This window comes from Fusarium musae, chromosome 2 (genome assembly GCF_019915245.1).
Source record: "Fusarium musae strain F31 chromosome 2, whole genome shotgun sequence".
NCBI classification, from domain to species: Eukaryota; Fungi; Ascomycota; class Sordariomycetes; order Hypocreales; family Nectriaceae; genus Fusarium; species Fusarium musae.
This window is the reverse complement of record NC_058388.1, coordinates 3,830,622-3,855,672: the sequence shown is the minus strand read 5'-3', so window position 1 is coordinate 3,855,672 and position 25,051 is coordinate 3,830,622. Positions and strand designations below refer to the sequence as shown.

General features: G+C 47.3%; 9 protein-coding genes and 2 non-coding genes across 11 annotated transcripts; 6 read left to right on the top strand and 5 right to left on the bottom strand.

The window, feature by feature from the left end:
- Positions 1-21: 21 nt before the first annotated feature.
- Positions 22-2,654, top strand: J7337_003077 (uncharacterized protein; the record flags this gene model as incomplete). The annotated part of the gene is made up of 2 exons (XM_044820797.1): positions 22-73; positions 451-2,654. 2 exons carry the CDS (start codon positions 22-24, stop codon positions 2,652-2,654), a joined length of 2,256 nt encoding a protein of 751 aa, XP_044685097.1.
- A 609-nt stretch (positions 2,655-3,263) lies between these two features.
- Positions 3,264-6,227, top strand: QNS1 (glutamine-dependent NAD(+) synthetase; the record flags this gene model as incomplete). Its single annotated transcript, XM_044820796.1, has 14 exons — positions 3,264-3,421; positions 3,484-3,687; positions 3,743-3,943; positions 4,032-4,168; positions 4,221-4,516; positions 4,578-4,611; positions 4,685-5,092; positions 5,158-5,301; positions 5,355-5,370; positions 5,425-5,546; positions 5,599-5,649; positions 5,696-5,736; positions 5,797-5,936; positions 6,074-6,227. The coding sequence occupies 14 exons, from the start codon at positions 3,264-3,266 to the stop codon at positions 6,225-6,227; spliced, it is 2,106 nt and encodes a 701-aa protein (XP_044685096.1).
- Positions 6,228-7,633: 1,406 nt separating this feature from the next.
- Positions 7,634-8,253, top strand: J7337_003075 (uncharacterized protein; the record flags this gene model as incomplete). The annotated part of the gene is made up of 2 exons (XM_044820795.1): positions 7,634-7,714; positions 7,768-8,253. The coding sequence occupies 2 exons, from the start codon at positions 7,634-7,636 to the stop codon at positions 8,251-8,253; spliced, it is 567 nt and encodes a 188-aa protein (XP_044685095.1).
- Positions 8,254-8,598: 345 nt separating this feature from the next.
- On the bottom strand, positions 8,599-9,689 carry J7337_003074 (uncharacterized protein; the record flags this gene model as incomplete). The annotated part of the gene is made up of 4 exons (XM_044820794.1): positions 8,599-8,751; positions 8,804-9,013; positions 9,064-9,249; positions 9,303-9,689. 4 exons carry the CDS (start codon positions 9,687-9,689, stop codon positions 8,599-8,601), a joined length of 936 nt encoding a protein of 311 aa, XP_044685094.1.
- A 52-nt stretch (positions 9,690-9,741) lies between these two features.
- Positions 9,742-10,328, bottom strand: J7337_003073 (uncharacterized protein; the record flags this gene model as incomplete). The annotated part of the gene is made up of 3 exons (XM_044820793.1): positions 9,742-9,927; positions 9,982-10,108; positions 10,186-10,328. The coding sequence occupies 3 exons, from the start codon at positions 10,326-10,328 to the stop codon at positions 9,742-9,744; spliced, it is 456 nt and encodes a 151-aa protein (XP_044685093.1).
- A 750-nt stretch (positions 10,329-11,078) lies between these two features.
- J7337_003072 (uncharacterized protein) lies at positions 11,079-12,362 on the top strand (the record flags this gene model as incomplete). Its single annotated transcript, XM_044820792.1, has 3 exons — positions 11,079-11,693; positions 11,753-11,835; positions 11,891-12,362. 3 exons carry the CDS (start codon positions 11,079-11,081, stop codon positions 12,360-12,362), a joined length of 1,170 nt encoding a protein of 389 aa, XP_044685092.1.
- A 461-nt stretch (positions 12,363-12,823) lies between these two features.
- On the top strand, positions 12,824-14,838 carry J7337_003071 (uncharacterized protein; the record flags this gene model as incomplete). The annotated part of the gene is made up of 3 exons (XM_044820791.1): positions 12,824-12,897; positions 12,947-13,526; positions 13,579-14,838. 3 exons carry the CDS (start codon positions 12,824-12,826, stop codon positions 14,836-14,838), a joined length of 1,914 nt encoding a protein of 637 aa, XP_044685091.1.
- Positions 14,839-15,344: 506 nt separating this feature from the next.
- On the bottom strand, positions 15,345-16,085 carry J7337_003070 (uncharacterized protein; the record flags this gene model as incomplete). Its single annotated transcript, XM_044820790.1, has 1 exon — positions 15,345-16,085. One exon carries the CDS (start codon positions 16,083-16,085, stop codon positions 15,345-15,347), a length of 741 nt encoding a protein of 246 aa, XP_044685090.1.
- An 891-nt stretch (positions 16,086-16,976) lies between these two features.
- On the bottom strand, positions 16,977-17,096 carry J7337_003069. The gene has a single exon. It is a non-coding gene; the product is annotated as a tRNA-Met (tRNA).
- Positions 17,097-17,405: 309 nt separating this feature from the next.
- Positions 17,406-17,528, top strand: J7337_003068. Its single transcript has one exon. It is a non-coding gene; the product is annotated as a tRNA-Met (tRNA).
- Positions 17,529-17,677: 149 nt separating this feature from the next.
- On the bottom strand, positions 17,678-18,498 carry J7337_003067 (uncharacterized protein; the record flags this gene model as incomplete). The annotated part of the gene is made up of 2 exons (XM_044820789.1): positions 17,678-18,049; positions 18,100-18,498. The coding sequence occupies 2 exons, from the start codon at positions 18,496-18,498 to the stop codon at positions 17,678-17,680; spliced, it is 771 nt and encodes a 256-aa protein (XP_044685089.1).
- Positions 18,499-25,051: the final 6,553 nt, after the last annotated feature.

Here is a 25,051-nt window from a genome sequence, read left to right as displayed (position 1 = left end):
CTCTTGCTTCCCACATCTTCCATGTCTCCCAAAGTGCATTCATGGACTGAAGATTACTCCAATGTTCCATCAGGTTGTTTTCACATGACCAGTCACTATCCTCGTCGAACTTTTTAATAGCATGGCGTTGTGTTGGCGCTACATACTTTTCACGATACCTCCAGCGGCTCAATAAAGAAGCGCAACCATCCTGGATTATTTATAGGTTAAAGCAAATAGAATTGAAATTCAGACAATTATTTTTAATGGCTTAATTATGTGTCTGGTTCCTACAGCTCTCAGAAAAGGCCATTTACAAGGAACCCGTTAGTTGCATGACCCATCGATTAGATCATAGACTTTTTTCGTTGGACCTTGGAACTACCAACCCACCAAACCGAGCTGGCAGCCAACGCCAGCAAGCCAGACAATATCAATCACCTCCATTCAATGTACTTCTGGCCCAAGTAGGCCGCCTAAGCCTGATGAGGTTCGTCGACTTCGCCATCGACCTTGCGGCAGTGCTCAATGCCTCTCGAGGTGTCGCCGCTAAGCATGTCGCGCTCCGAGGTCGTCAAATCGATACCTACAGTCGAACTTCGAGCGTTGCCGCGGCATTGAGGAAGCGAAATGCTCAAAGGAGCTCACCGGCGGGGGAGAAAGCACAGAATGCTACGGCGGCAAGCGATGGGGTCATATACGAGCAAGCTGCAACGGCAGCACGAGAGACGAAACCTATAGTCGAGACTCCGAAACAAAATGCTCCGCCTGAAGTGACGAGAACCGAAAGAGCACCCTTCAATAGCCCGACACCCAGTTTCAGGCCGAGCCTACAGCAACAGGTTACATCGGAACCGGCGAAAGAGGATGACCTTGATCTACCGCCTGGAATCGATGTCAATATCTTCCATACCGCGAGAGGTTCCAAAGTCCTCGACTCTCTACGAAAGCAAGGTCGGCCCGGAGCACCTCCTGCACGCCCCGGAGTTGGGGGTCCTGTGAAGCCACATCCCATGCGAGACTGGCCTCCGCGCCCACCACCCCTCGAAGAGAGCTTTGAAGAGGAGACCGTAAAACCTCAAGAGCCAGTGTCCAAGCCAGTGGAGCCCGTAAAGCCTGTAGAGCCTGTAGAGCCAGCCGAGAAAGAGCCCTTGGTTGAGAAGTTTGTGCAGAAGGAACAGTTGGAGGAGAAGCCCATTGAGCAGAAACCGGTGGAAGCAACCTCCGTACCTGAGCCAGAAAAGGCCACTCCGTTAGCCCCTACAGCCGACAAAGAGATCGACGAGGATGTCATTCAAGCCGCCAGAGAGATTGCTGTTTCCTCAGCAACGCCATCAGAGACGCCCTATGCTTTACGAGAATCCAAGGTCCCCTCGTCTCGTATCAGCCGAATCTGGAACTATAGTGGTCTTGCAGCAGGTATGTTGGGAGGCGCCATGACCGAAGGCTTCAGTCGAGCCTTTGGCGGTGGTGGCGAGGGATCTGTCCTCCTGAGCGAGAAGAACATGGAACGTCTGGTAGCAAAGCTCTCGCGCATGCGTGGTGCTGCTTTGAAGCTTGGCCAGATGATGAGTTTCCAGGACACCAAGATGCTGCCTGCGCCCATTCAACAGGTGCTCCAGCGTGTTCAGGATCGCGCTGATTACATGCCTGCCTGGCAGCGTGATCGTGTATTGGTAGCAAACCTCGGTCCTGAGTGGAGAGAGCTCTTTAGCGATTTTGAGGAGAAGCCCATCGCCGCTGCTTCTATCGGTCAGGTTCACAAGGCCACATTAAAGAACGGCAAGCGAGTCGCTGTCAAGATCCAATTCCCTGGTGTCGCTGACTCGATCAACTCGGACCTCGACAACCTGAGCATTCTCCTCACAGCTACCAAGCTACTCCCTAAGGGTTTGTACCTCAACAAAACCATCGACAATGCACGATTGGAGCTCGGTTGGGAATGTGACTATGAGCGAGAGCTTCAGTGCGCTCAACGCTACAGAGAGCTTCTCGGTTCAAGCGAGAAGGATGTTTTTATGGTGCCAAATGTTTATCCCGAGGCATCGGGTAAGCAAGTACTCACCATGGACTTCATGGATGGTATTGGCGTGACTCGCATCACCTCTTTCACCCAAGAGCAACGCGACTGGATCGGCACACAGATTCTTCGTCTCTGTCTCCGTGAGATCACAGAGTTTCGTTTTATGCAGACAGATCCAAATTGGACAAACTTTCTCTACAACGCGGATGTCAACAAGCTCGAGCTGCTCGACTTTGGCGCATCTCGCGAATATCCTGATGCGTTTGTCACACAATATGTGCAGCTTCTCGCTGCAGCCTCTCGATCCGACAAGGCCGCTGTCAAGGAGTTGTCAGAGAGCTTGGGCTACCTGACAGGCCATGAGAGTCGCATCATGGTTGAAGCACACACAAAGTCTGTTCTTACACTTGCGGAGCCTTTCCTTGCCAACGCACCTGATATCTATGATTTCAAAGACCAGACGATCACGGAGCGTGTCAAGGCTCTCATCCCTGTCATGCTCCACGAGCGACTGGCACCTCCACCAGAAGAGACATACAGTCTGCACCGAAAGCTCAGCGGTGCGTTCCTCCTGTGTGCCAAATTGGGTAGCAAGGTTCCTTGCAAGTCCATGTTTGAGGATGCGCTTGCCAAGGGGGGATATAGTAGGTGAGAGTGACGGAGAGTCAAGTGTAATTATGTACCATATAATCTCATGTGTAACATTATTTAGATGATAAAACGGTTGAGGGACGGGAATAGAAACGGGATTTTATGATAACAACAATGTCTGATACAGAGTACTCACTTCAATTATTGTAGAAGTTAATTTGACAACTCATATACTCATAAAAAGGCTGCAGACAGGGCCAAACTTGTCTGCGGATCTAAATGTCTTGTGCAACCTTCAAGTCATTATGATTCAGGCGATCGGAGATGAACCGGTATCTTGAGCTCATAAGTCTAGATCTGGTGGGGGCAATGGGAGTCATGATGAGATATTTGGATCGTAAGGCCTATCTAAGGAATAGAGTATTTGGACCGAAGAGACTTTAAGAAAGGCCATAGATATCTATCGGTGCACAAAATATAATTTATAAAACTGACTCGGGGAAAAAGACTGACGGAAGCTTGTTGCACGTAAAACAAAGTAAGTTATGCCGCTATCGCAAGCTTCTACCCCGCGCGAATACATAAACTGAAGGCCCACCTCGATCTCTTCATACTAGTCATCAACCTTCACTTCCCTCGAAAGCAATTCCTTGGACATCTTCAGTTCAAGATGGCGGACCTGATCACTTTGGCGACGTGTTCTCTCAATCAGTGGGTGTTGGATTGGGAGGGTAACTTGAAGAGAATTCGAAAGAGTATCATTCTCGCCAAGGAAGCTGGAGCTACGCTTAGAACGGGTCCTGAGCTCGAGATTACAGGCTATGGTTGGTATGTCAGATTCTGGCCCAGTTTGATACTTTATACCGAGGCGTTACTAATAAATTGAATAGTCTTGACCATTTCCTTGAGGCTGATGTTTACGAGCATTCCTTGGAGTCACTCCTCGCAATCTTGACTGACACCGAACTCCATGGCATTCTCATCGACGTTGGTCTTCCTCTCATGCACAGAGGCTGTCGATACAACTGCCGTGCTATTATCTTGGATGGAAAACTGCTCTGCCTTCGCCCCAAAATCTATCTTGCCAACGATGGGTACGTTTTGCTGTCCATTCCTAGGCTAGATTGTCTGGCTGACATGGTTGTATAGAAACTTCAGGGAGAACCGATTCTTCACCCCTTGGAACAGGCCGAGATATGTTGAGAAGTTCAATCTTCCTCCTGCTCTTCAGAAACACCAGGGCGTTCGACAAGTTCCCATTGGTGATGTTGTTCTGTCCCTCAATGATACAACTGTCGCCGCCGAGACATGCGAGGAGCTCTTTACCCCCCAGGCCCCTCACATTAACATGTATGTTTTGATCATCCAATGACTCAAATGATGCTGGTGGAAAAAGACTGTGCTATTAAACCTCTGGCTTATGACTGACTTTCAACAGGGCTCTGAACGGCGTGGAAATCTTCACCAACTCCTCCGGCTCTCATCACACACTAAGAAAGCTTGATGAGCGTATTGCTCTCATTTCTGAAGCGACTCGCAAGAGTGGTGGTGTGTACCTTTATGCAAATCAGTCTGGTATTCTTCTCCAACCATCGCCTCAATCTTGCGTGATCTGACGATTCTCTAGGCTCTGATGGAGACAGGCTTCTCTATGATGGTGCATCTCTCATCATGGTCAATGGCTCGATCGTGGCTCAAGGCTCCCAGTTCAACTTGGACGATGTCGAAGTTGTTACCGCGACCGTTGATCTCGAGGAAGTCCGCGCTTATAGATTCGCACCATCTCGCAACTTTCAGGCTGTGCAAGCACCTGTGTATGAGAGAATCGAGGTTGATTTCAGCCTGGGCCATGAGGACCTTGACCTCCTTCGTGCCCCTACAGCTCCTCAACCAGCCCGTTATCATGTCCCCGAGGAAGAAATTGTACGTCCATCCGTCAGACAGAACTCCGGTGGGGTAATTCGACTGACTTGATGACATATAGGCTCTTGGCCCAGCGTGTTGGCTTTGGGATTACCGTAAGTCTGCCATTGTCTCCCTGGCGGTCAGAGCTTGGCCTCGAAAGAACTGAAAATACTAACTATTGAGCAGTCCGAAGAAGCAGGGCATCTGGTTATTTGGTCCCCCTCTCAGGAGGTATCGACTCCTGCGCAACCGCTACCATTGTATTCAGCATGTGCAGACTCGTCGTTGAGGCCATCAAGGCTGGTAACGAGGAGGTCATCGAAGACGTCAAGAGAATTGCTGTGTTCTCGGATAAGCTCCCCGAAACCCCCGAGGAGTTCTGCAACCAGATCTTCCACACGGTGTACATGGGTATGGAGAAGCAGAGCAGTAAGGAGACTCGACAGCGTGCCAAGGACCTTGCCGAGCGTATCGGTAGTTACCACACTGACATGAACATTGACGATACCTTCCACGCTACTAAGAACTTGCTCACTCAAGGCACGGGATTCGAGCCTAAATTCAAGGTTCATGGTGGATCAGCGACTGAAAACTGTACGTTCTTTTATTCCACACAATGTATGCTAAACCCCTTTTACGTGATATACTAACTCTCGCAGTGGCCCTTCAGAATATCCAGGCACGCAGCCGCATGGTCATCGCCTATTACTACGCTCAGATGCTACCAACAGTTCGTCAGCGACCAGGAGGAGGAAGCTTGCTTGTTCTAGGATCCAGCAATGTTGATGAATGTCTCCGAGGATGTGAGTGTACCTTGAAAAGCGTACCACGATGTTTTACTAACGATATCTTCCAGACCTCACCAAGTACGAGTAAGTGCTTCTCCCGCGTACCACTGATGCGAATCATGCTAATAGACGACGCAGTTGTTCTTCCGCCGATCTCAACCCTATAGGTGCTATTAGCAAAAGGGATCTCAAGAGTTTTATTTCATGGGCAGCCAAGAACTTCGACATGCCGATTTTGGAAGAGTTCATTCATGCTACACGTACGATATCTATCACCCTGGTTTAGCCATGAGACGACTAACACCAACATAGCCACGGCTGAGCTAGAGCCTATCACTGAAAATTATGTTCAGTCAGACGAAGGTAAGTGATCATCTCCTATCGAAAGTTCACTCATTAATGTCCGCAGTTGATATGGGCATGACCTATGACGAACTAGCTCGTTTTGGAGTAAGTGAACCAGCTACGGATGAAAGCCAATATTGCGATGAAACTGACGCCTTGTTGCAGCGACTACGTAAAGAGAGCAAGTTAGGGCCCTACGGCATGTTCCTACGACTTGTCGAAGAATGGGGTGGAGAGGGCAAACTGACTCCACGAGAAATCGCCACCAAGGTGAAGCGTTTCTATCACTTCCATTATATCAACCGGTAAGTAACACTCCTTTGTACAAATGGCTTTTTACTAACAAATGTAGTCACAAACAAGCTGTGGCAACCCCAGCTGTTCATGTGTAAGCGGGCCTCTTGAATCTTGTGTTGTGTTGAAGATGTTGACTTTTACCCAGGGAAAATTACTCGCCCGACGACCACAGATTTGACCTTCGTCCTTTGTTCTACCCACCTGCATTCCAAGGCTGGTCCTTCCAGAAGATTGATAAGCGGGTTGAGGCTCTGGAAAAGGTTCTGGAGAAGAAGAAGGCTGCAAGTGCCTCCACATAGAGTAAACTCTTGTTTTGTATTTGAGACAAATATGACTGTATAGTCATCCATCAGAATATAAAAGAACAAAGCTCAAGAATGTCCATTGCACTTTAGCAATCTGCTTTTTGTTAGTACTTAGACTACAAGAACTAACGACAGGTCTCGTGGTTGAATTACCCGATCCTTGGGCTCAAGAGATACTGGAAAATTGTATGCTTAGTATTATGGACTTGGATCATTCGAGTCTAAGCCCACACTTCTTGGCCCGAGGCTTGATTGTGATCCTATAGCTTACAATGAGGTCCGTCATAGAAAGCGTATGAATGAGACATCGGGTTCGGGGAGTAAAGAGAATGAGTAATGAAGATAGCAATTGCGAAAACATGAGTTTAGGATCTTTCTCCCTAGCTTTGCGTTTGCTTGTCCGGCGATTGTTTATCTTGAGTTTGCCCAGGTATAGACTTTTGGTCCTTGAGGGATAGGCAGCTGGGGTTGGACGGTTAAAAGGTCAACATGAAATTGTCTCAGCGCCTAGCAAATGAAGGATCAAGAACAAGCAAAGGTAAAACATAAAACTGCACGAAGCAAACATCTCAGGTACGGGTATAAATTAGATGCTAAATTCCATCTTGAAGTCAACTCTTCTAAACCACACAGCCCCTATTCAATATAGCAGCTTAAGGATCACTTAGTGCTTTGATTTTCAAAATCTCGATTTAAAGTGGATTTATATATTGCAAGCGAAAGTATTACATCGCTGTATCTTCAGAGAAGGGACTCAAGCAATCACCTGGGCCTCGATGTACTTTTCAAGGGCGTGAGTCTACCTTATCTTATAATTCCTTTGGACCACACTAATACAAGAGTACTCTCCAAAACTTAGGTGAGCCTTAGACTAGTGCTTCAGTGTCAAGTTGGGTCAACAATACATTAAATGGCCCATCTACCTACATCTATAAAGCAGTTAAATGGCCCATCTACCTACATCTATAAAGCAGACTTCCCATCTCAATTATTGGGGAATCTCTGGAGCGTGCGCAGCTTGGAGGATATGGATTTCCTCAAGATAGCATGAGAATGTATGTCTGAACCAGTTCCTACATATACCGTATAGTTCTACTACACATCACATGGTCGTGTTCTGAGTACTTCAAGTCCTATTCTAAGGTAAGTCCATGGACTCTCTTACCGATATTCGATACCTGACATGTGCTACTTCCAGGTCTCAGTGCCAGGGATGACCATTCTCGACCGACCTGATGTAACAGCGCACTTCTTTTTTGTGACCAGGCTCCAAGTACCACGGCAGCCTCTTCTGCCTAGTTCACAAAAAAGGGGGTGGACCGCCGGCTATATAATAAAAGCTAGTGCTGTTGAAGCTACAGTTGATGATGCAGCCTCTGTCACCCTCCATAGCCCATCAGATGGCGAGCCTTTTCCCTTCCCCGTCAGAGAGAGATATTCTAGCCAAGTTCTATGAATACGGGCAGTATGAACTCCACGAGGTTCGGATGGCAATCCGCTTCGACAACAAACAATCAAATATGTGGATGCACAGGCATTTTTATCTGAAACTTTCACCGAGGCTCGTACCAAGTATCAGCTCAAAAAAGTCAACATTGTTGATAGCTTCGTTGACAGACGTGATATGGCGGATTGTGGCTGTAGTTACATGGAACTCGACATTCCAACTTCCTTCAAGGAGCATCTTTATGAAGTTATTGAGAACCGAATGCGGGACAACGGCTACAACATCAAATTTCATGTCCCAGATGATATCATTGATGACGAACTTCAATGGCTTGAAGATTTGAACAGGTGTTCTGATAGCGATTCAGACGCTGGTTCTTTCGACTTGGGAGGTCATATGGAGGATACCTACTTTCTGCCCTTGATCACCAGTGCAGTTATTGGCACAATCAAGAATGGAGAGTTTGCTGTATTTGAATCAGACGAAGATGGGGGCATTGTCTTGCGCGAGAATCACAAAATCGACGATCGCTTCCTCCCAGAGCCGGCGATTAAATTAGAGCGAACGTGGTAACCGCCTTACGACTGTCTGTTGGACGAGACCTTCTAAGGTCTTGGTACTGGGGATGAATTTCAATTATATCTATGAATACTGAAGCATATGCTAATATCGAAGACATGCACAATGTGGACGATAAAGATAGCAGATATATAAAAGGGGCGACCGGTTTGGTGGGCAGTGGCGGCGGAGGTTCATTTACGCAAACCAGAAACTATTTTATAATCAGTAGCTCTTATCTGAGAGAGATCTAAGCTTATACACCATTCTGAGGCTTTCTCTTACATATTAGTGCGGTTGACTGCTTGAAAACCGGTTGCTCTACCTGCAACGAAACTCAGAGGCCAAGCTGAAAAAGGACTATGACGCCTTGGAAAAGGGGAGTAGTTTTCTCATCTTTCCACTTCTCGCCACTTTCTTGAGCTCTTTTTCATTCTTCCTCTTCAGCTTCCCAACGACCTCATCGTGGTCCTTCTTGATGGCTTCTACCTCGGCCTCATGCTGTTGCTTCAACTAGACAAGACGTTAGTCTACCTGACGAGCTCAGAAAGACAGCGAGTGGTACCTGGCCTGCAATAAGCTTTGCACTTCCAGATTCGATCGCCTGTTGACGAGACTGTTGGATGGTGAAAATTATATGTTCATGTGAGAAGTTTGTTTCATTTTGCTGGAAGCCTTTCATCATTGTCTGTTGGATCACCTTGGAGTAGATGAGTGACCAGTGCCCGATCTCGAGAGCCCCTTGGCGCATGAGCTGAATTTCGTTTAGAAAATCCTATAAAGATCAGTACCGTATGCCGTCAAATGGCATAGGGGGTGATTTACTAGAGTATCTCCAAAGGATAGGCCATCAGGAATTCCCTTGGCTATATCCTTGGACTCGGAACAACTCTCCAGAAACGACTGCATTTTGGCGAGCATCTCGTTGTGATGAATGGCAGCATTACGGAGACAATCTATAATCCCATGAAGCAGCAATTGAACAGGCTGCAAGACTTCAATGCATTGTTTCTGTACCGGTTAGTCAGTATGGTGTAACTTAGATGGGCACGAGGGCATTTTACCAGTTCATAAGCTTGCGTCGAAAGCTTCTGAATGTCTATCTCAGCCTCCTCCTTACGTCTTCTATACTCCTGGCCCCTCTCAAGCTGATCTTGCATGTTACTCTGCGCAGATTGGAGATCGTTGTTCGCCCAGAGGTTGAGTATCCAGGTAGCAGCCATCTGACCTCCAGCCACAAGCATCTTTCCACCAATGCCTGCGGAACCAGCAGACTGTATGATAGTTCCAATTTGGTTGGCTAATTTGTTCTTTTGCCGGGAAAGATCCTCTCGCCGGGCTCGAGCGGCATCTTCGTTTTCTTGAGCTCTATTTTGGTTGAATATCTGATCGTCTATCTCGGTCTTCAAGGTACCAATCTCTTTGTTGGTTGCGTTCTCTTGCTGGTTCATGATGTCTATCATCCTTAATTAGTCTGTAAGACTTGTAGGAGTCCAGTAGCAACTAACCCTTGGTCTTGCTGATACGACGACTAAACTCGTCGACTGAAGCACGCCAGGCTTGAAGACTTTTGTCAAGTTCATCGCATTGTGTTCTGCATACTTCCGTTGCGTTTGTGAGCTTCCTGAGATGCCTATCGAAAGATGCTTTCTCGCCGGGAACGCCAAATGTACTTTGAAGTGCGTTCAACTGGAAACCAGCAAGTTATTATTAATACGCCATGAGCTGGTTCGTTATATTTACCGTTCCCGTGTCCTGTATCATGGATTTGGTCTTCATGTAGATACTGTAGAAAGCTCCATGTGTTTCCACCAGTTTGTCGAGTCCCATATGGCAATGCTCGGCCAGGGCTGTAGACAAATTGTCGCTCCTAATAACAGCGTCAGTTAGTATTCCAGTTTCCCAAGACCAAAGTGCTGAGTGACATAAAAGAAGAAATTCCCTTACCCTGGGAAGCCGTCTGCGTCTACTAGAAAGACAGACGTGGCATTGCTTGTAGTAGAGATATAGAGACACAACTGAAGTTTCTGAGTGAGCAACTCGGCTCTGATCAAAGGCTCTAACAGGTTATCACGAGGTCCTTGAGACATATCGGCTGGGAACCGAACTAAGCTACCCATGATGAAGCTGGCGATTTCAGATGTTCCTAAGGGACTGAGTACAATAGACAGAACTAAAAGAGGCGATTAACTGACCGTCGATAGAATGTCAAAGTAAAAGAAACATCATATCCCAGAAGCACCGCGCCAACTGATGTTACTTGTGAGAGGGGTTACCCATGTCCAGGAAGTACCTCAATGTATATGTGCCAACGTTTCATCTGCACCTCTTCTTCACTAGGGGATTCCTTATGCAAACTAAGGGCAGTTTCAACCCTATCCCCGCTAGGGGAGTAAAGAAAACTTGAGACCTTTATACTAACTGATGAAAAGACTTAGGCAATTTAGTCTAAGTTTAGGATATCTTTTATAGAGTTTATTTTATCACCCTAAACTTAGGTCTTGTGTTTTCTTGCTCCCTGAGGCCCCCCTCACGATAAAAGCCAAAGCCTCGTTCAGAGACAGGGGGTCGACATATGCATGGTTAGGCGCCCGCATTTTAGTTTTCAGCTCTTCCCAAAGGAGTACATGATAGGTTATACAACGACAGCATGCATGCAGTATTGTCTTGGTTACCGTAGGAGAGAGCCTACCGAGTCTAAATAGTGAGTGGATGGGTTTATCAGGCTCGGCATCGCAGTTCAATAATAGCCGAGTAGTTTCAACTCCTACCCTCAATCCTGGCATTGGATTCAACCCGACCATCGTGTACAATTACAAAATTTGGGCCCAATAAATAAAATGTCAGCCCCGGGAGGAATCTCGCTGGACCATTTCCATGCTCGCTTGACTGTGCTGCAAAAGCAGCATCAATCCCTCAAAGCAGCCGACTTGGAAATGCGAGCAACACAATCCGAGCGATGCCGTTCTTCACTCGAGAAAGCCGTCAAGAGTCTATTCCAAGTCATAACTCTCGTTCGCAAACACGACAAACGTCTAGTTGCATGGCACGACCGCAGTCCACATCTCAAATCGGCTCTTCGTCTAATCGGCATTGATCGACGAACAGAACATACTGTGAACAAGACTACGGCGAAACTCAAGAATGGCGTGCATAAAGTCGAGACCCAGTTTGAATACGCCGGGCAGGTCATAGGAGAGAGCATCGATGATACCACACGCTTCCAGAAGGACTTTTCGCAAATTAGTCACTCTGGAGTTGAGGAGAATCTTCAAGCCATGAGAGCTGCTGAAGCCGAGCTGAAGCAGGAGTTGGAGGACCTCAAATATCAGATCCAGAATCAAGATGTAGAGTGTTCTGGGGCAATGGCTGAGCTGACGCTGCAGATTCAACGGCTTGAGAAGCTCACAGCAGATCATGACTCTGCAAGAGCCTGGAAAAACACATGGGGAGCGGTGAGATCGCCACCCCGTGCAAGAACCACTCGATCTTTTTCTGACTCCTCAATCTTCAGGTTACGGTACTTGCGGCGGCGGGAGCTTTTGCAATGCCAGTTGTCGGTATTTCGGTAGGAATAGTAGCCGGTGTCAAAACTCTGTAAGTCATCCAAACCTCTCTAGGGCCCTCATTGACAAACTGTTACCTCTCCTAGTATGAATTCCGAGCAACAAGAAGCCCTCAGAGTTCAGAAAGAACAGCACGAGCTTCTCGTCCAAAGCCACGACTCAGAATTGAAGTCGCTTCAACTACAAATGGCACAATCAGGTCATCACCACGACAGTTGCGCCCATTACATGGATCAGATCAAGCAGATCCAAACCGCAAACTTGACTATTCGTCAAGAATCAAGCAGAGCGTTCAAAACTTTGTGTGAAGTGCAGATGGCGCTAGAGAAGGCGAGGCTCAACATCTTTGAGATATCACAGGAACTGCAGGAATGTCAATACGAGAAGACCAGGCGTGGGATGGCGGCAAGATTGGATGGGATCCTGAAGAATATTTTGCAATTTCCTGCAAAGGCAAAGTTGAAGGCTATTGACCAGAAGCTCATTGAGCAGGCTACGGGTGGGATACGTGCTATTTCCGAAGCAACGGCTGAGGTTATGGCCATTGTGGGGGAGTGAGACAATGAATTGCCTGATTCTAGACTCTTATCAATTGCACTTCTCGTGAGGGACTTAAGTGAAACCGGAGGCTTTCTTAACATTCGTGTTTGTGTACATATGTCTGTCTGCCTGATCGGCACAAATGATACCCTATTGGAAAAGTAGCATCTTGTACCTCGCGTGGGTGCTTGCACAATACCCATGTTTGTATCTAAACTCGGCTTAGATTGGTCTATCGGTCTCACGAGGTCTTTGAAGCGCCAGCCTGCTTTTCAGCCAAGCCGTTGGTTGTCTTTGAAATGCCACTACATATGCTGCATGTCGCCAGCATCTTCGAGGCAATAACTGCATGCTGGCCCTCATAAAGGGCCAATAACCAAAAATAGGAAACTTGGCACAAGAGCATGCAAGACTTAAATCGGACTTTAATTCGGTGCAGAACTGTCCATCAGTCGCAAAATTGCGTTACCAAACTCAGAATGGCATCGTATAGTAGTCGGACGATCCATTCTCTTACAGGCGGGACCAACGCAACGGATCAAGCATCTGCAGAGTAAGCAGCACCCAATGCTATCAAACCAACACTAACAAAGTGTTCTCAGTATCATAGCTCTTCATGGTCTAGGAGGCGACTGGAATCGTACCTGGAGCTCCTTCGGATACTGCTGGCTCAAGCACGCCCTCGTACCCAAGTTCCCATCATGCAGAATCCTCTCTCTCAACTTTCCAGATATGCTCTCTATTTTGTCAGCACACCCTCCTGACATAAATGGTCTCATTCACGATATCATCAGAGACCGCCGTCAAGAGAACCGCTCAAAGTCACCCATTATCTTCCTCGGTCATAGCTTTGGTGGCACTGTTCTCAAACAGATGTATGTTGCTACCCACCCCTCCAATACAGATGATCCAGAGTACAAAGCACTTCATAGCCAGATTCGTGGTTATGTGTTCTTTGGGGCAATCCATAAAGACAGAGACATGAGTCGGGCTAAGCTTGAAGTCCCAGAATTTTGGAGAGCTTTGAGTCGTGGAGCTTCAGGCACATTGGGTGGTCATTCCCATGAGTTGGAAAAGGCAATGTATACCACTTTTCGTGTGAATCATGCCTTTCGTCGTCTCGGTGGAGAGAACCTTCTCATCAACTGCTTTTATGAAACCAAGGGACCCGGCGGACTGAGTGTCAGTGAATCTTGTCACTCATATTCGAGGTCTGAAGCTAATATGAGCCCAGAGACGTGTTCTCATTACTCAGGAAGAATCGACTCTGGTCTCCCGTCCTGCTCCTACCATGCCCTTGGATCTCGACCACCAGTCTCTCGTCTGCTTCAAAAGTCCACGAGATGAAAACCTCGCTCGTGTACTCGGCGCTCTTGATTCGTTCATGACTCGAGCAATGGACGTCGAAACTCGACTGCATAGGCCTATTGCGCCTGTATCTCGGGGTCTGTGTCTCTTGTCACTTGATGGAGGCGGTGTCAAGGGGTTGTTTAGTATCATCATCATTGACCGGCTGATGCAGGAGACACGTCGCCTTGAAGGCCCTGGTGCAGAACACAAAAAGCCCTGCGACTATTTCGACCTCATTGGCGGCACAAGTACAGGAGGCTTACTGGCAATCATGCTCGGTCGGCTCCAGATGGACACTCAGCTCTGTATTCAAGCTTACAAGTCACTGTCCAAGGAAGTGTTCTCTAGGAAATTCAAGGTCCCCTTCCTGGAAAGCTTCCGCAAAGCTAGCAATGTCGCTCTAAGCTGGTCATGGTTTGATGGCGATAAACTCAAAGAAGCCGTTTGTCGTACCGTAAAAGAAAACCTTCTTCCCAGTGACTCGGCTATGCTGAGGCAAAGCGGCTGCACAGTGGAGGACCTGACTCTCATCACCGACATGAAGTCTGCTACGTACTCTTTCGTCTGCGCCGTGCCCAAGTACGAGGAAAAGGTGAAGAGAATACGATCATATGAACCCCTCGACCAACAAACAAATGCTCCCACTGAAAGGTTCAAGATCTGGGAAGCCGCACGAGCAACCTCGGCAGCGCCAATGTACTTCCCACACATAGAAGCCGGCGGCGTTTCTTACTTCGACGGTGGACTCGAGAGCAACAACCCCGTCATAGAAGTAATCGAAGAAGCGAAACAGGAGTTCCCGGATGACAAGATTTCCACCGTGATTAGTGTTGGTACTGGTGCATACCGAGCCTCAGACGCAAGCGCAGGGCTTGCAGGTTTCATGAACTACATGATCAACATGGCCACGAGCACAGAGAAGCATCACAGAGCTGTTCTTGAAGACCCGAGATTCGCAGATATCAGGAAGGAAGGGTACTTTCGACTCAATGGGACGCTTGAACTCGGAGCCATTGACCTCGCCGCTGTGGAACGAATGGATGAGATTGAATGTCTGGCCGAGGCCTATATGAGTTCAAATGAGGGTCAACAACAAATCGGCATGTGTGCTGAGCGTCTAGTTGAGAGGGCAAGGCGCCCCTGAAGCTTGAACAAGGTCAGCATCTAATCTGCATTTGGCGACCAAGACAACACATACGACCATACCTACCAGAAAATACGGGATCCCGTCCGCTCTCCCATAGTCAAGCTGGTAAGGGGCGGATTAGTAGTTGGGTCGGTGACGACCAGCGAATCCCCGCTGTTGTATGTCTTTTGCCTTTCGCCTTTCGATGAAGCTATCGTGAGACTACTTTTTTACTGTGGGTTCAAGGTGGGGGCGGGTTAAGCAGTCGGCAGTGCACGGGGCAGGTACAGCTCAGACACTCATGGGGAAATGCTTGATTCCTTTACCATTGAGAAAGCACATTAACAAATTCACTCTGTGGCATGATCTTGTGACACAATGAATATAAGGTACTTCAATTTCTATCGTGGAAAAGACACTATTGCAACATGGATATCATAGGACCCTCTCTGAACAAAGAGACACTCGCTGGCAAGGGACAACACAAGTAATACAGGCCGAGGCATCGACTAACATCCTCCTCCTCAACATGCTGGTGCTGGTGCTGAGCTCGATGACCTGGCAGCATCTCTCGCCGCCTTCTGCCAGATCGACATGCAGCTCATGACAGCCATCAGCGCCCACAACTGACCCAACTCGCCTGTAGCACCGCTTCCTAGGAACTGTAACTCTCCAACAGCTAAAAAACTCGAGAAACTTCTTGCGTTTGCCCAAACAGCAACAACCTCATTGCCGTCGCTGGAATAGCCGTAGCCCTGCCCCTTGGTGCTGCCAAGACGGACGAGCTTGAGTCCGTTCCAGATTGATTGACCAACGCTCTTGACTTCAGGGCCCCGAGAGCGTCGCCATTCGAAACCCTCTATGCGCTGGTCTGGGCCATGACCGACTTGAATGTCAAACCAGAAGCATGTCCTCAGTCCTAGGTCCCAATAGAGGAACTGGTCTTGGAGAGCAGTGCCGGAAATTGGAGGCAAGCGGATCAAATATTCTGGGTCAAAATATGACTCTCTACCAGAAACAGCCAGTTTTGGAGAGTCGACGGATGGTCCGCTATGGAGGACGATATCGCCGTGGAAGCCCTCTTCGAAGTCGAGTGTGTACATAGGCTCACCGTTGGGGCCATCGAGAAAGAGTTCAAAGCCAGAAAGGCGATTCAATTTACTCCAGCCTGATTTATGTTTGACGCGGATGATGGGCGGAAATCCCTTTTCAATTCCAGCAGCTGAGAGTTCATGAAATCGAAGTGTTGAGTTTAAGAGACCCATTTTGGGATGTGTAGAGTAATAAGTTAGTACCTAGGTGGATATAGAATGATGAAAAAGGATGTGTTTGCGTAGGATGTTTATGATCGAGTGTTTGTTTTGACAGTCTTGTTCTCTGAAGTTGATATCATTTTTGTACCTTGTTAGCTACTTCTTCTTACCTAGGTCAGTATATACTCTGATACTCAACAGGTAGCTGTGATCGAAGCTTCTCCATGAAGGTGAGAGATGCATCGCTATTGCTTACGGGAAAGATATGAGATCTCCACGCCGTTGAGGGAGGCACTGCCGTAGTCTTGCAGAGTACTCTGTACGGTGTATCTAGCTCAATATCAGCGATTGGTTATGACGCTTCTGGGCACCCTTGTAAGGCTGGGCTTATATCTGGGCTCTACCATCTCCAGGATGGGTTGTGAAGATGTCGCAGATAGACGAGCATTGCGGCGCAACTCATGCTTCGAGGTCCGGAAAGAGGATCATTGTGGCCAGTAAATCCGTAACTATTGGCTTATCCTTTTGATGCAAGTTTGATCATTATTCCGAGTGCATAGCCTCGACAGGTAATGCCAACACTGGACCTCTGTTAACTCAGAGCATCTGTGCCATTTCAGAGAGTTGAGGTTCTTGGTAGTGGCGCAGTCCTATATATACAAACCCCATTTGCTACTATCGTATCAGCGGCAAATGATCAACTCGGACAAAGAGAATATGCTTATTAATTTTGAGGAAGAGTCTTGTGCTTGAAACTCTGTACGCAATTGCATACGCCTGCTCATGATGTTAATTATGCACCAGTAACAAAGCATACAGCATGGAAGACATTTCCAATATCAAAAAACAGTAAAAAGAGGTTTCCTCTAGACAAGAGTAAAAAAAAAAGAAAAAAGAATGCCATAGCAGCTACTGGTTTCGATCCAGTGACCTCCGGGTTATGAGCCCGGCTGGGATGAGTTAGCTTTGTAGATTTCGATGGAGCTTGTTGAACATACCGCGCTTCCACTGCGCCAAGCTGCTTTCTCGGGTGGGAGGCGGCTTTGCAAAGTCTCCCTATAATTGAGAGGCTGTGCGTCTGGGTAAGATAGGGCCTCACTTAGCAGAAGAGCATACGCTGAGGTCTAGCAAAGTCTGTCTTAATAAGTTAAATAAATAAAAATTAGTTACTATTTCAACTTTATTATTAACAGCCAATGTCATGAACCGACTTGTTTCTTCTAGCACTGTGCTCCAGATTGTGTGTGCGCTAAGTTTACCCCGCCCCCGCTCCTATGACTGTGAATAAATGTGCTATATGTACGACAAATTCACTGACTCTTACACCAAGAAAGCAATTTGGCGCAGTGGAAGCGCGGTATGTACTTCTCTACAGTAAGAAATTAAAATTTATACTAACTTATCCTAGCCGGGCTCATAACCCGGAGGTCGCACGATCGAAACGTGCAATTGCTAGGTTTCTTTTTTTGCATTGTTTATAAATTCTATATATCTGCATCCTAAACTTATCCTAAACTTGGTAAAGATATCCTATATTTATTTAAATTTACCTAAACCTTTAATTACTTAGGATCAAGGTCATCTGCTTTCTTTCCTCCTCTAAACTAGAGCTCTTCTCCAAGCATGAACTTCACACCCGCTCTCGTGATATTCCTTACAACTTCAAGTTCCTCCTCAGTTCTCGGTGCATAAATCATCACGTTACCCAGATATAGAACTGTACCACTCAGCGGGTGACGTTGACCCCAGCCTCTCTCCAAAACAAGCTTTGCATCCTTTGGGGCCAGGTTGATATGCATTGAACCATCGCTGCCATGCATGTGCCCAATCTCTCCTCTTGTACGCTTTGCGATAGGATGGGAAGGCTCCTCAGAAGCCACAAAGAGGGCTGGACCTCGTCGCTCTGCAACAGATGTTGCGATCTTGAGCTTTGACGTAGACGATGATGCTAGAGATGACAGGAACGATTGGTAGGCCTGGCTCTGTTAGTTAGTGCAATGGCAATAGGTTGTAGCAATACACATACCTCGATAAGAGATTGCCTCGCCATGTCTGTCAACTGTCGACTCGGTGCCGTCCACGTCCCTATCATCGGCCTCGGTGCTTCACGGATAGGAACATCTTTCTCACTCAAGAAAGCGGCATGCCCATTAGGGCCTGCCTTCTCGCACGCCTTCTCATCATAACAGCTCGTATGAAAGGGTTCCTTCTTCAGTGGCTTTAGAAGGGTTTGACCGATCCATCCGATGAGGTTGTGAGGTGGACCTCCGGGCCCGAGAGCAAGATACCCACGATAGTCTTCGGCTGCGATACGGAAGACCGGGATCCCAATAATCACCCCGGCTGCCGCTGCTATAGCCAGACGTTGACTGTGCGGGGTGAGGTTGGAAAAAGAGTGGAAGATGGAGTTGAGCTGCGACGTCATCTTGTGAGCAATGGAATTCCGCCTGTGATCAAGGAACAGATGAAGAGGATTTATCGCATTTCTTATACTGTGCCTCATGAGATCGCAACCAACATAGGTACTCACGCAATATGCAGTATTGGCTAATGAAGAAGGGTTTGATGTTGTGCCAACCCCGAAGTCCGATACGTAATACACCGTGGAATAAGCCGCATTGTTCGCTTTATTTATCCTATCAACAAAGTCATACGACTTGGTCTCATGCGAGGCGATTTCACCCGCAATAGTTGCACATCGTTAATCACCTGCTTAGATATGACGTTGTCTTTTCGTAATTGGGATGTCCCTTTTTCGTTTTATTTTCGTGACCAGATACAACATCGGGGTTTGCTGTAGTCTTCGTTCTAATCCCGCTGTGTAACAACTGCATCGATTCTTTCATCGTATTTCTGGATTCTGAATACCACGGCTCTACTTGAATACTCTCCACAAAGCTAACACGATTCTATTTCACCACTAATGGAGTGTATATTATGCTTCGTCAAAAGGCTAGTCATGGTAACCTTTGACGCGCAAGTTACAACAGCCTAACAAACTCATTAATACTCATCCACTTCTCATTCTATTGGCATAAGAACAATCAAACCTCATACCTTACTTAGTGTTACTTAATCCTTATGCGACTTCAGCTGAATAGAAACGCCGGCGCTTCTCCTGTGATGTCCCTCGATATTGCTTGACAGCATAATGCCAGTATCAGTCAATCACATACAATGGCGTTGAGTATATGTCTTAGCTCGACCTATCCTCTAATTGGAGTAACTGAAGTCCCTCTTAAGTCCCCCTTCCTCTACTCGCGAATCTTGGAGGGTCATACACCTGGATGAGAGTGTTCTGCATGGTGAACTTCAAGCGACACTCGCTATTTGATGCCTTTGATACTACCTCACTACAACTCATATAGTGTAACTTTGAATGACTTCAATGAAACAAGTTGTCTCCAAATTTCATTCCTAACGCCCCCTCAGGGCCAGGCATCATACGTGCAGTCCCTTATCGCCCACTCCGACCATATGGCCAGTATCGCAAAGAAGGTTTTGACACACAAACTTCATTTCTTATTATATAGAACAACTCTAAGGCATGATTGATGCCTCATTTATTCCTTGGTAATCCAAAGAGAATACTGAAAACTTCACCCATCGATCAAATTCACACTCCAGATAGCCATTTCATTTAGAGGATTGTATAAGTTAATCACGAGCCTTTTGATGACAAAACAGTATAAATCCGGCATCAAACTCACAGCGGCCCTTCTTTCAGCTGACTTATCTTGGCGCCCTCGGATCGTCGCTGAGCACTTTCGGTCGATTTGCATTGGGGCCATGGAGCTGTCGGCGGAGAGATTTACGTGTTGTCGAGCAGTTCTGGGAATAAGTTGGAGAGAATTCAAGACATCTTACTTGGACTGACTAAAACTATCCGTTTGACCTGATTCCCTTACTCCTACGATCTTACGTTGGTTCTCCCTATGTGAAGGTCTCTGAGGGTTTGACATTGCAGCATGCCATTGTGGTCTCTCAGTGGTTGTTCTTCATAAGAGAGCATCCAATGCAGCATACACGTATACCTAGCACTCCGGCTATTACTTTCGGGTTATTAGCTCATTGAAGCTAAATGAAGTGAAGGTTTTACCATCTTTCATGATGTGACTCAAGGGGCACCAAGGAGCATCGGCGCAACCAGAAAGTCATCGACTCCCAGGCTCATAGTTTATGTACTGTTCTTTCAGCACACACCCCTTTGTATAAGTCCAGCTTTCTGCCGGTCTTCATGACATCAGTCCTAGAGATAATATACTCTCATTTCTCCCATGGGTCACGAGCATGCATCGTGGACAGGGAGAATAGCGCAGGGGGAGGCAAGAAAACTTAAGGCCTTTATCCTAAGGGATGGAAAGGCTTAGGCAATTTATTCTAAGTTTAGGAGAGTCTTTACTAAGTTTATTCTAGCATCCTCTTCTAAAGTCTTATAATCTCTTACTCCCTGAGGCAGTGATACACATAAGATACTCTTATAGAAAATTGTTCGATTCTAATTAGTCACATCTGCCTAATATACGCGAGCATTTTTTCAGTTATTACAGACGGAACTTGCTTTCTCATCCCCTTGCTAATGCTAATGTTGTGAACTGAGTCCTTGTGAGTCACGATACCAACTCCAGGCATCGAGGTCTAGATACTGCTTCTATCAAATGAACAAGGACGTGTCATAGTTATGAGATAGTAAGCTCTTACTTTTACATAATTCTCTACACATCTAACATTATATGAATTCGTTCAACTCCTTTATGAATTACTCAGCGTCACCCGGACTTACAACTTCCTAACAATGAGTTGCGGCAATCATTGAACACCACGTCCAACATAACAACAACACATATCGTGACGATACTAATCGTGCTTCAATAAATACAGAAGGAAAAAACTGGAAACTACAGGGTATGATAACACGGTTATCGAAACATTACTATAAGCTTTCTAAACAAAGGCATTCAATATCAAGCTTCTGATTTTAAGTCACCCTATATGATCCAGAGTCACCTAACCTATATCGCAGGGGTTTATACGATTCTCGGTAATAAGAGATATTAATAAACAAGTTAACCGCAGAACTTCCACTTACCGGCATGTGAGACTGTTGCATTACCGCATGTGGCAGAAGCCCCATGTCAATCTTCATTGCGACATTGTCACTGCCATTGTCTTGCTCAACAGCGATGAGACCCCCTATCCCTGTTTAATACACTCATCGGACAGACGCTCTCCCGACTGGTCGAAATTTCGAGACCCCGGTTTCTTGGCGCTCTGACAGTTGTCCTTGTTGGTAACTGAGTGCCTCTCGCCACAATCCTGCGACCATTTGGGATACCTGTTCGCAGGTCTCATACCATACTACCGGTTTCAATAATTGGATGACCTGACCTGAACTGGACCCAACACAATGTATGTATTCAGAAGTGAACCCGTACTCCGTATCCATGACTAGAACATAAGGCGTCGGAATCACAGCGACAACGGGTTTGGTGCCACAAGTACCGGTGGAGCTGAGTCGTATATTATCAAACCATCGAGGTCTGTTGGGTGACGATGGAGGCATTTCTGTCAAGGCTAGGTAGGTGGTTGTAGCACTACCAGCACGGAGTACATCATCACGGAATTGGTTTCCCGCGTAGATGATAAGCAGCCAGCCAGCCAACACAAGACGACCAGAGTATCCGTATTATGCCAAGACAAATAAGGGGATGTTGACCCCATCATCAGAGCGGCACAGACGGGGCTTAGTTTCGATCCAGGTATCGCGGTAGTTCTGCGAGGATGAACTCACTTGACTCAAGGATCTATGGATACACTGAAGGATAAACAATTTCGAGCAAAAAACTGTCGTCTTTTTCTTCTTGGATATCCTTACCCGATCTACGGACTTTCACGAAATGCCGAGAAACACACTAAGTTGGTTTAGGTTTTGGTCCCGGCACCTAAATACCTGGCCAGTTCATAGCTGGCGCACCGGTAGCTGTTAAAACAGAGCCAGCGTCAATCAAAATGTCTCGCGCCTGCGCCACAGATCTCCCAGGTGTGGTACCTGGGCAGCTGGGCTAGACCATCGACTCTCAAACAGAAGCCCGTAGTTTCGGCCGCCCGACCCCAGAAGTTCCAAAACCTTGTTGCTCGCCTAATATCTCTCGGCGCAGGGCATAGCGGAATATATCCCGGACGAGCCGCATAAATCGCCCATTTGGTGCTGTACTGTATATCTTTCTGCTGTGCTGATCTCTCTTCACTTACACGGGTGTGACAGCACTCGAGATCCATACTGTAGTAGCACCGCTCGAGGATGCCAAGTAACGTTATATCCTACCTACCCAACAACACTGCAATGGACTGGACCATAGACAGTGGCCAAGACCCCTGGATCCTGTGACCGTAGACTCATGATGGGGGCGGGGGGTTCGGATAAGCCGCTCTACGGCGTGATCTCGGCCGCGTCAGTGTGATATTGCATCTTACTGCACCAACAAGGCACACCAGAAAACGAGCGAGCGAGCGAAGGAAGGAAGGGCTAAAGAAGTAATTTGGCTGCGCATTCGCCCGTTCGGAAAACGCTCTGCCCTGCCCTCGGGGTGTAGCGAGATACAACACGCTACCGTACGGGACCGAGATATCCCAATCTTGGTGGATCTCTCACTTGTTTGTTTCTCCTGTTTGTCTGGGCGCTAAACCCTAGCTCGTCAGATAATGCCGTGAAAGTAAGTTGGGCGATATGCCGAGAGGGATTCGCCGAGTCAATCAATTCATCAAGTCCACAAAATTCATGACTCAGCCGTAAAGATAGCGTTGTAGCCGGGTACTGTACCTAGACCTAGAGTATGACAGTCTAGTTAGAGAGAGGGATTCGCAATCCAATCAATGCACTGTCGGATTGTGTATGGAGAGACCCCAAAGGCTAAGGCTCCCCAGGACATGGCCCATGGAGGCTGCGGGACTGTTGCATTAGGATGCCGGTACTTGTTGCTTTTTTTGCTTTGTATCTGATCCAGATCGGGTGAATAAGCCGGCGCCAGAACCAAATCTGTCATAAATGACCGGGATACATGACGGTGTCACATGTATGGACGTAAGGTATGTTCGTAACCATGATACGTACTGTCGATTTTGTGTGCGTGTTACAAGTCCATCTTGTCGTAAGAATACCACATTCAGAATACGGTATCAGGGTATGCTTGCTGATCCTAGGGTTGATGCTCAGCGTCGTTGTCGATCAAACAAATGGGGTTTTCAAAAGTTTTGTGTCGAATATGTCACTGATGCAGATACGGATGGTTTTTACGTACTGGCATCTCCGATTTGGCAGGTCGTTGGCTGAACAAACAAACACCTGAGGGATAATAACCGTGCTTTCAACTAGGGCCAACAACATTGGAGTAGCTGTACAAACATCGACGACGTGTTGCGTGGAAGTGCTGTTCCCATCAGATCAGTGCCAGCATGTAGGTAGGTACCTACAGTGGTTTGTGTTTTGAGCATAATGGACGTAGTTAGGCTGTAGACTGCCGAGAGGCTCAAACCAGGTACAGTAAACCTTGTTGAAGCACCGTCATGAAAGGGATGACCGTATCAAGCAAGATCCAAGGCACATCCATCTCCAAACATGGGATGATACCGCGAGTGACAGCGGGAAAATCACAAGCGAATTTCGCTCTGACATGCGGATGCCGCTCGCTTCCAAGCGTCAGCCCCATGCAAAGGTTCGGCATTACTCCGACAGCCATATGATTGGTTGGTGCTATTAGGCCCCCAACCTTCGCTTGAGACAGAAAATGATCTCTGTCTGACTCCGTGCGACACTGAGTGTGTGTCAAGTATGGATTGTTGTACGCCCCTGGATGTACCGTAATCCCTCACCAGTCCCCCATGCCATGCAATGTAATTACCATGGCTCAGAGTGCCGAAGCAGAAGATGTGAGGTGGGAAAAATGATGCAAGGACGTTTACCCTCCAATCATTGCGTTGCTTTTTTCATCTCCCAGCTAAGATAGGTCCCGACTTGCGGTGGCAGCTGAAAATACACAACTGTCGGCCATCTTGGCTGGATTGAAGGAATGGTTGAGGGTGGAAATGTAAATGTTTTTCTCAAACTGGGTAAGATGTTGAAAAAAAAAAAAACGACTCCATGATAAACATGATGTATATGCAAATACTCAAACAGAACGAATCCGTTCTGGCTTCTCTTAAACCAACATCGATGAGGCTCTTTGGAGATCAGCCAGTAGCGTCATTGGCGAGGAAATATGTGAGAAGGGTTTCTCCAGTGGGCCAACATTTGGTTATTGGACTTAAAGTTGCAACCTTGAAAACAAATGTACAGCCCCCATCACAGTAGAGTAGGTTGTAAGCTGCCTGTCCGTTGTCAGGCTGTGCCCTATCTGTTACTCTATACGGAGTCTATCACCTTCCCCTCGATTCACAGGGAGACTAGGAGCTGGCCTAGCGTAGAATTATGGCACGATGCTTGCGTTCGGTCTGTTGTAGGAATGCGACGGCGCGAGGCAAGCTTTGCTATCCTGCTGACCCCTGGGAGGAGAAGTCAAGGGTAACAGCCGAACTGAGGCAGCTGAAAACCACCTTTCTGGCGAAACTGAAAAGTGCATTTTGGCCCGTTACGCAACAAGGCCCTGAATGCAAAACCTAAATATCAGCGCCTAGATTACGGATAGTTTCATGCCTTCCAATCTCGGCAGAGATGTCTCCGGGTCTGAAAATGTCTCCGACTCCGTAAGCCAAAAGCGGAAATCCGTCTAAATCATACAGAAGTGGCTATTGGCGAGCTAACAGAGATCAGAGCTAGCGTGTTTCTTAGTAACCAATCTGTAAACCTGTGTGACTTTCGCGCGCTTGACGTCTATTCCGCGGCTGGACGCGTGTGGGGATCTGCGCTTGGTGCGTACAGGAGGGTCCGCCTTGCGACAAGGACAGTGTTGAGAACGCTGTTGTAGTGTATGACAAGACGAAAT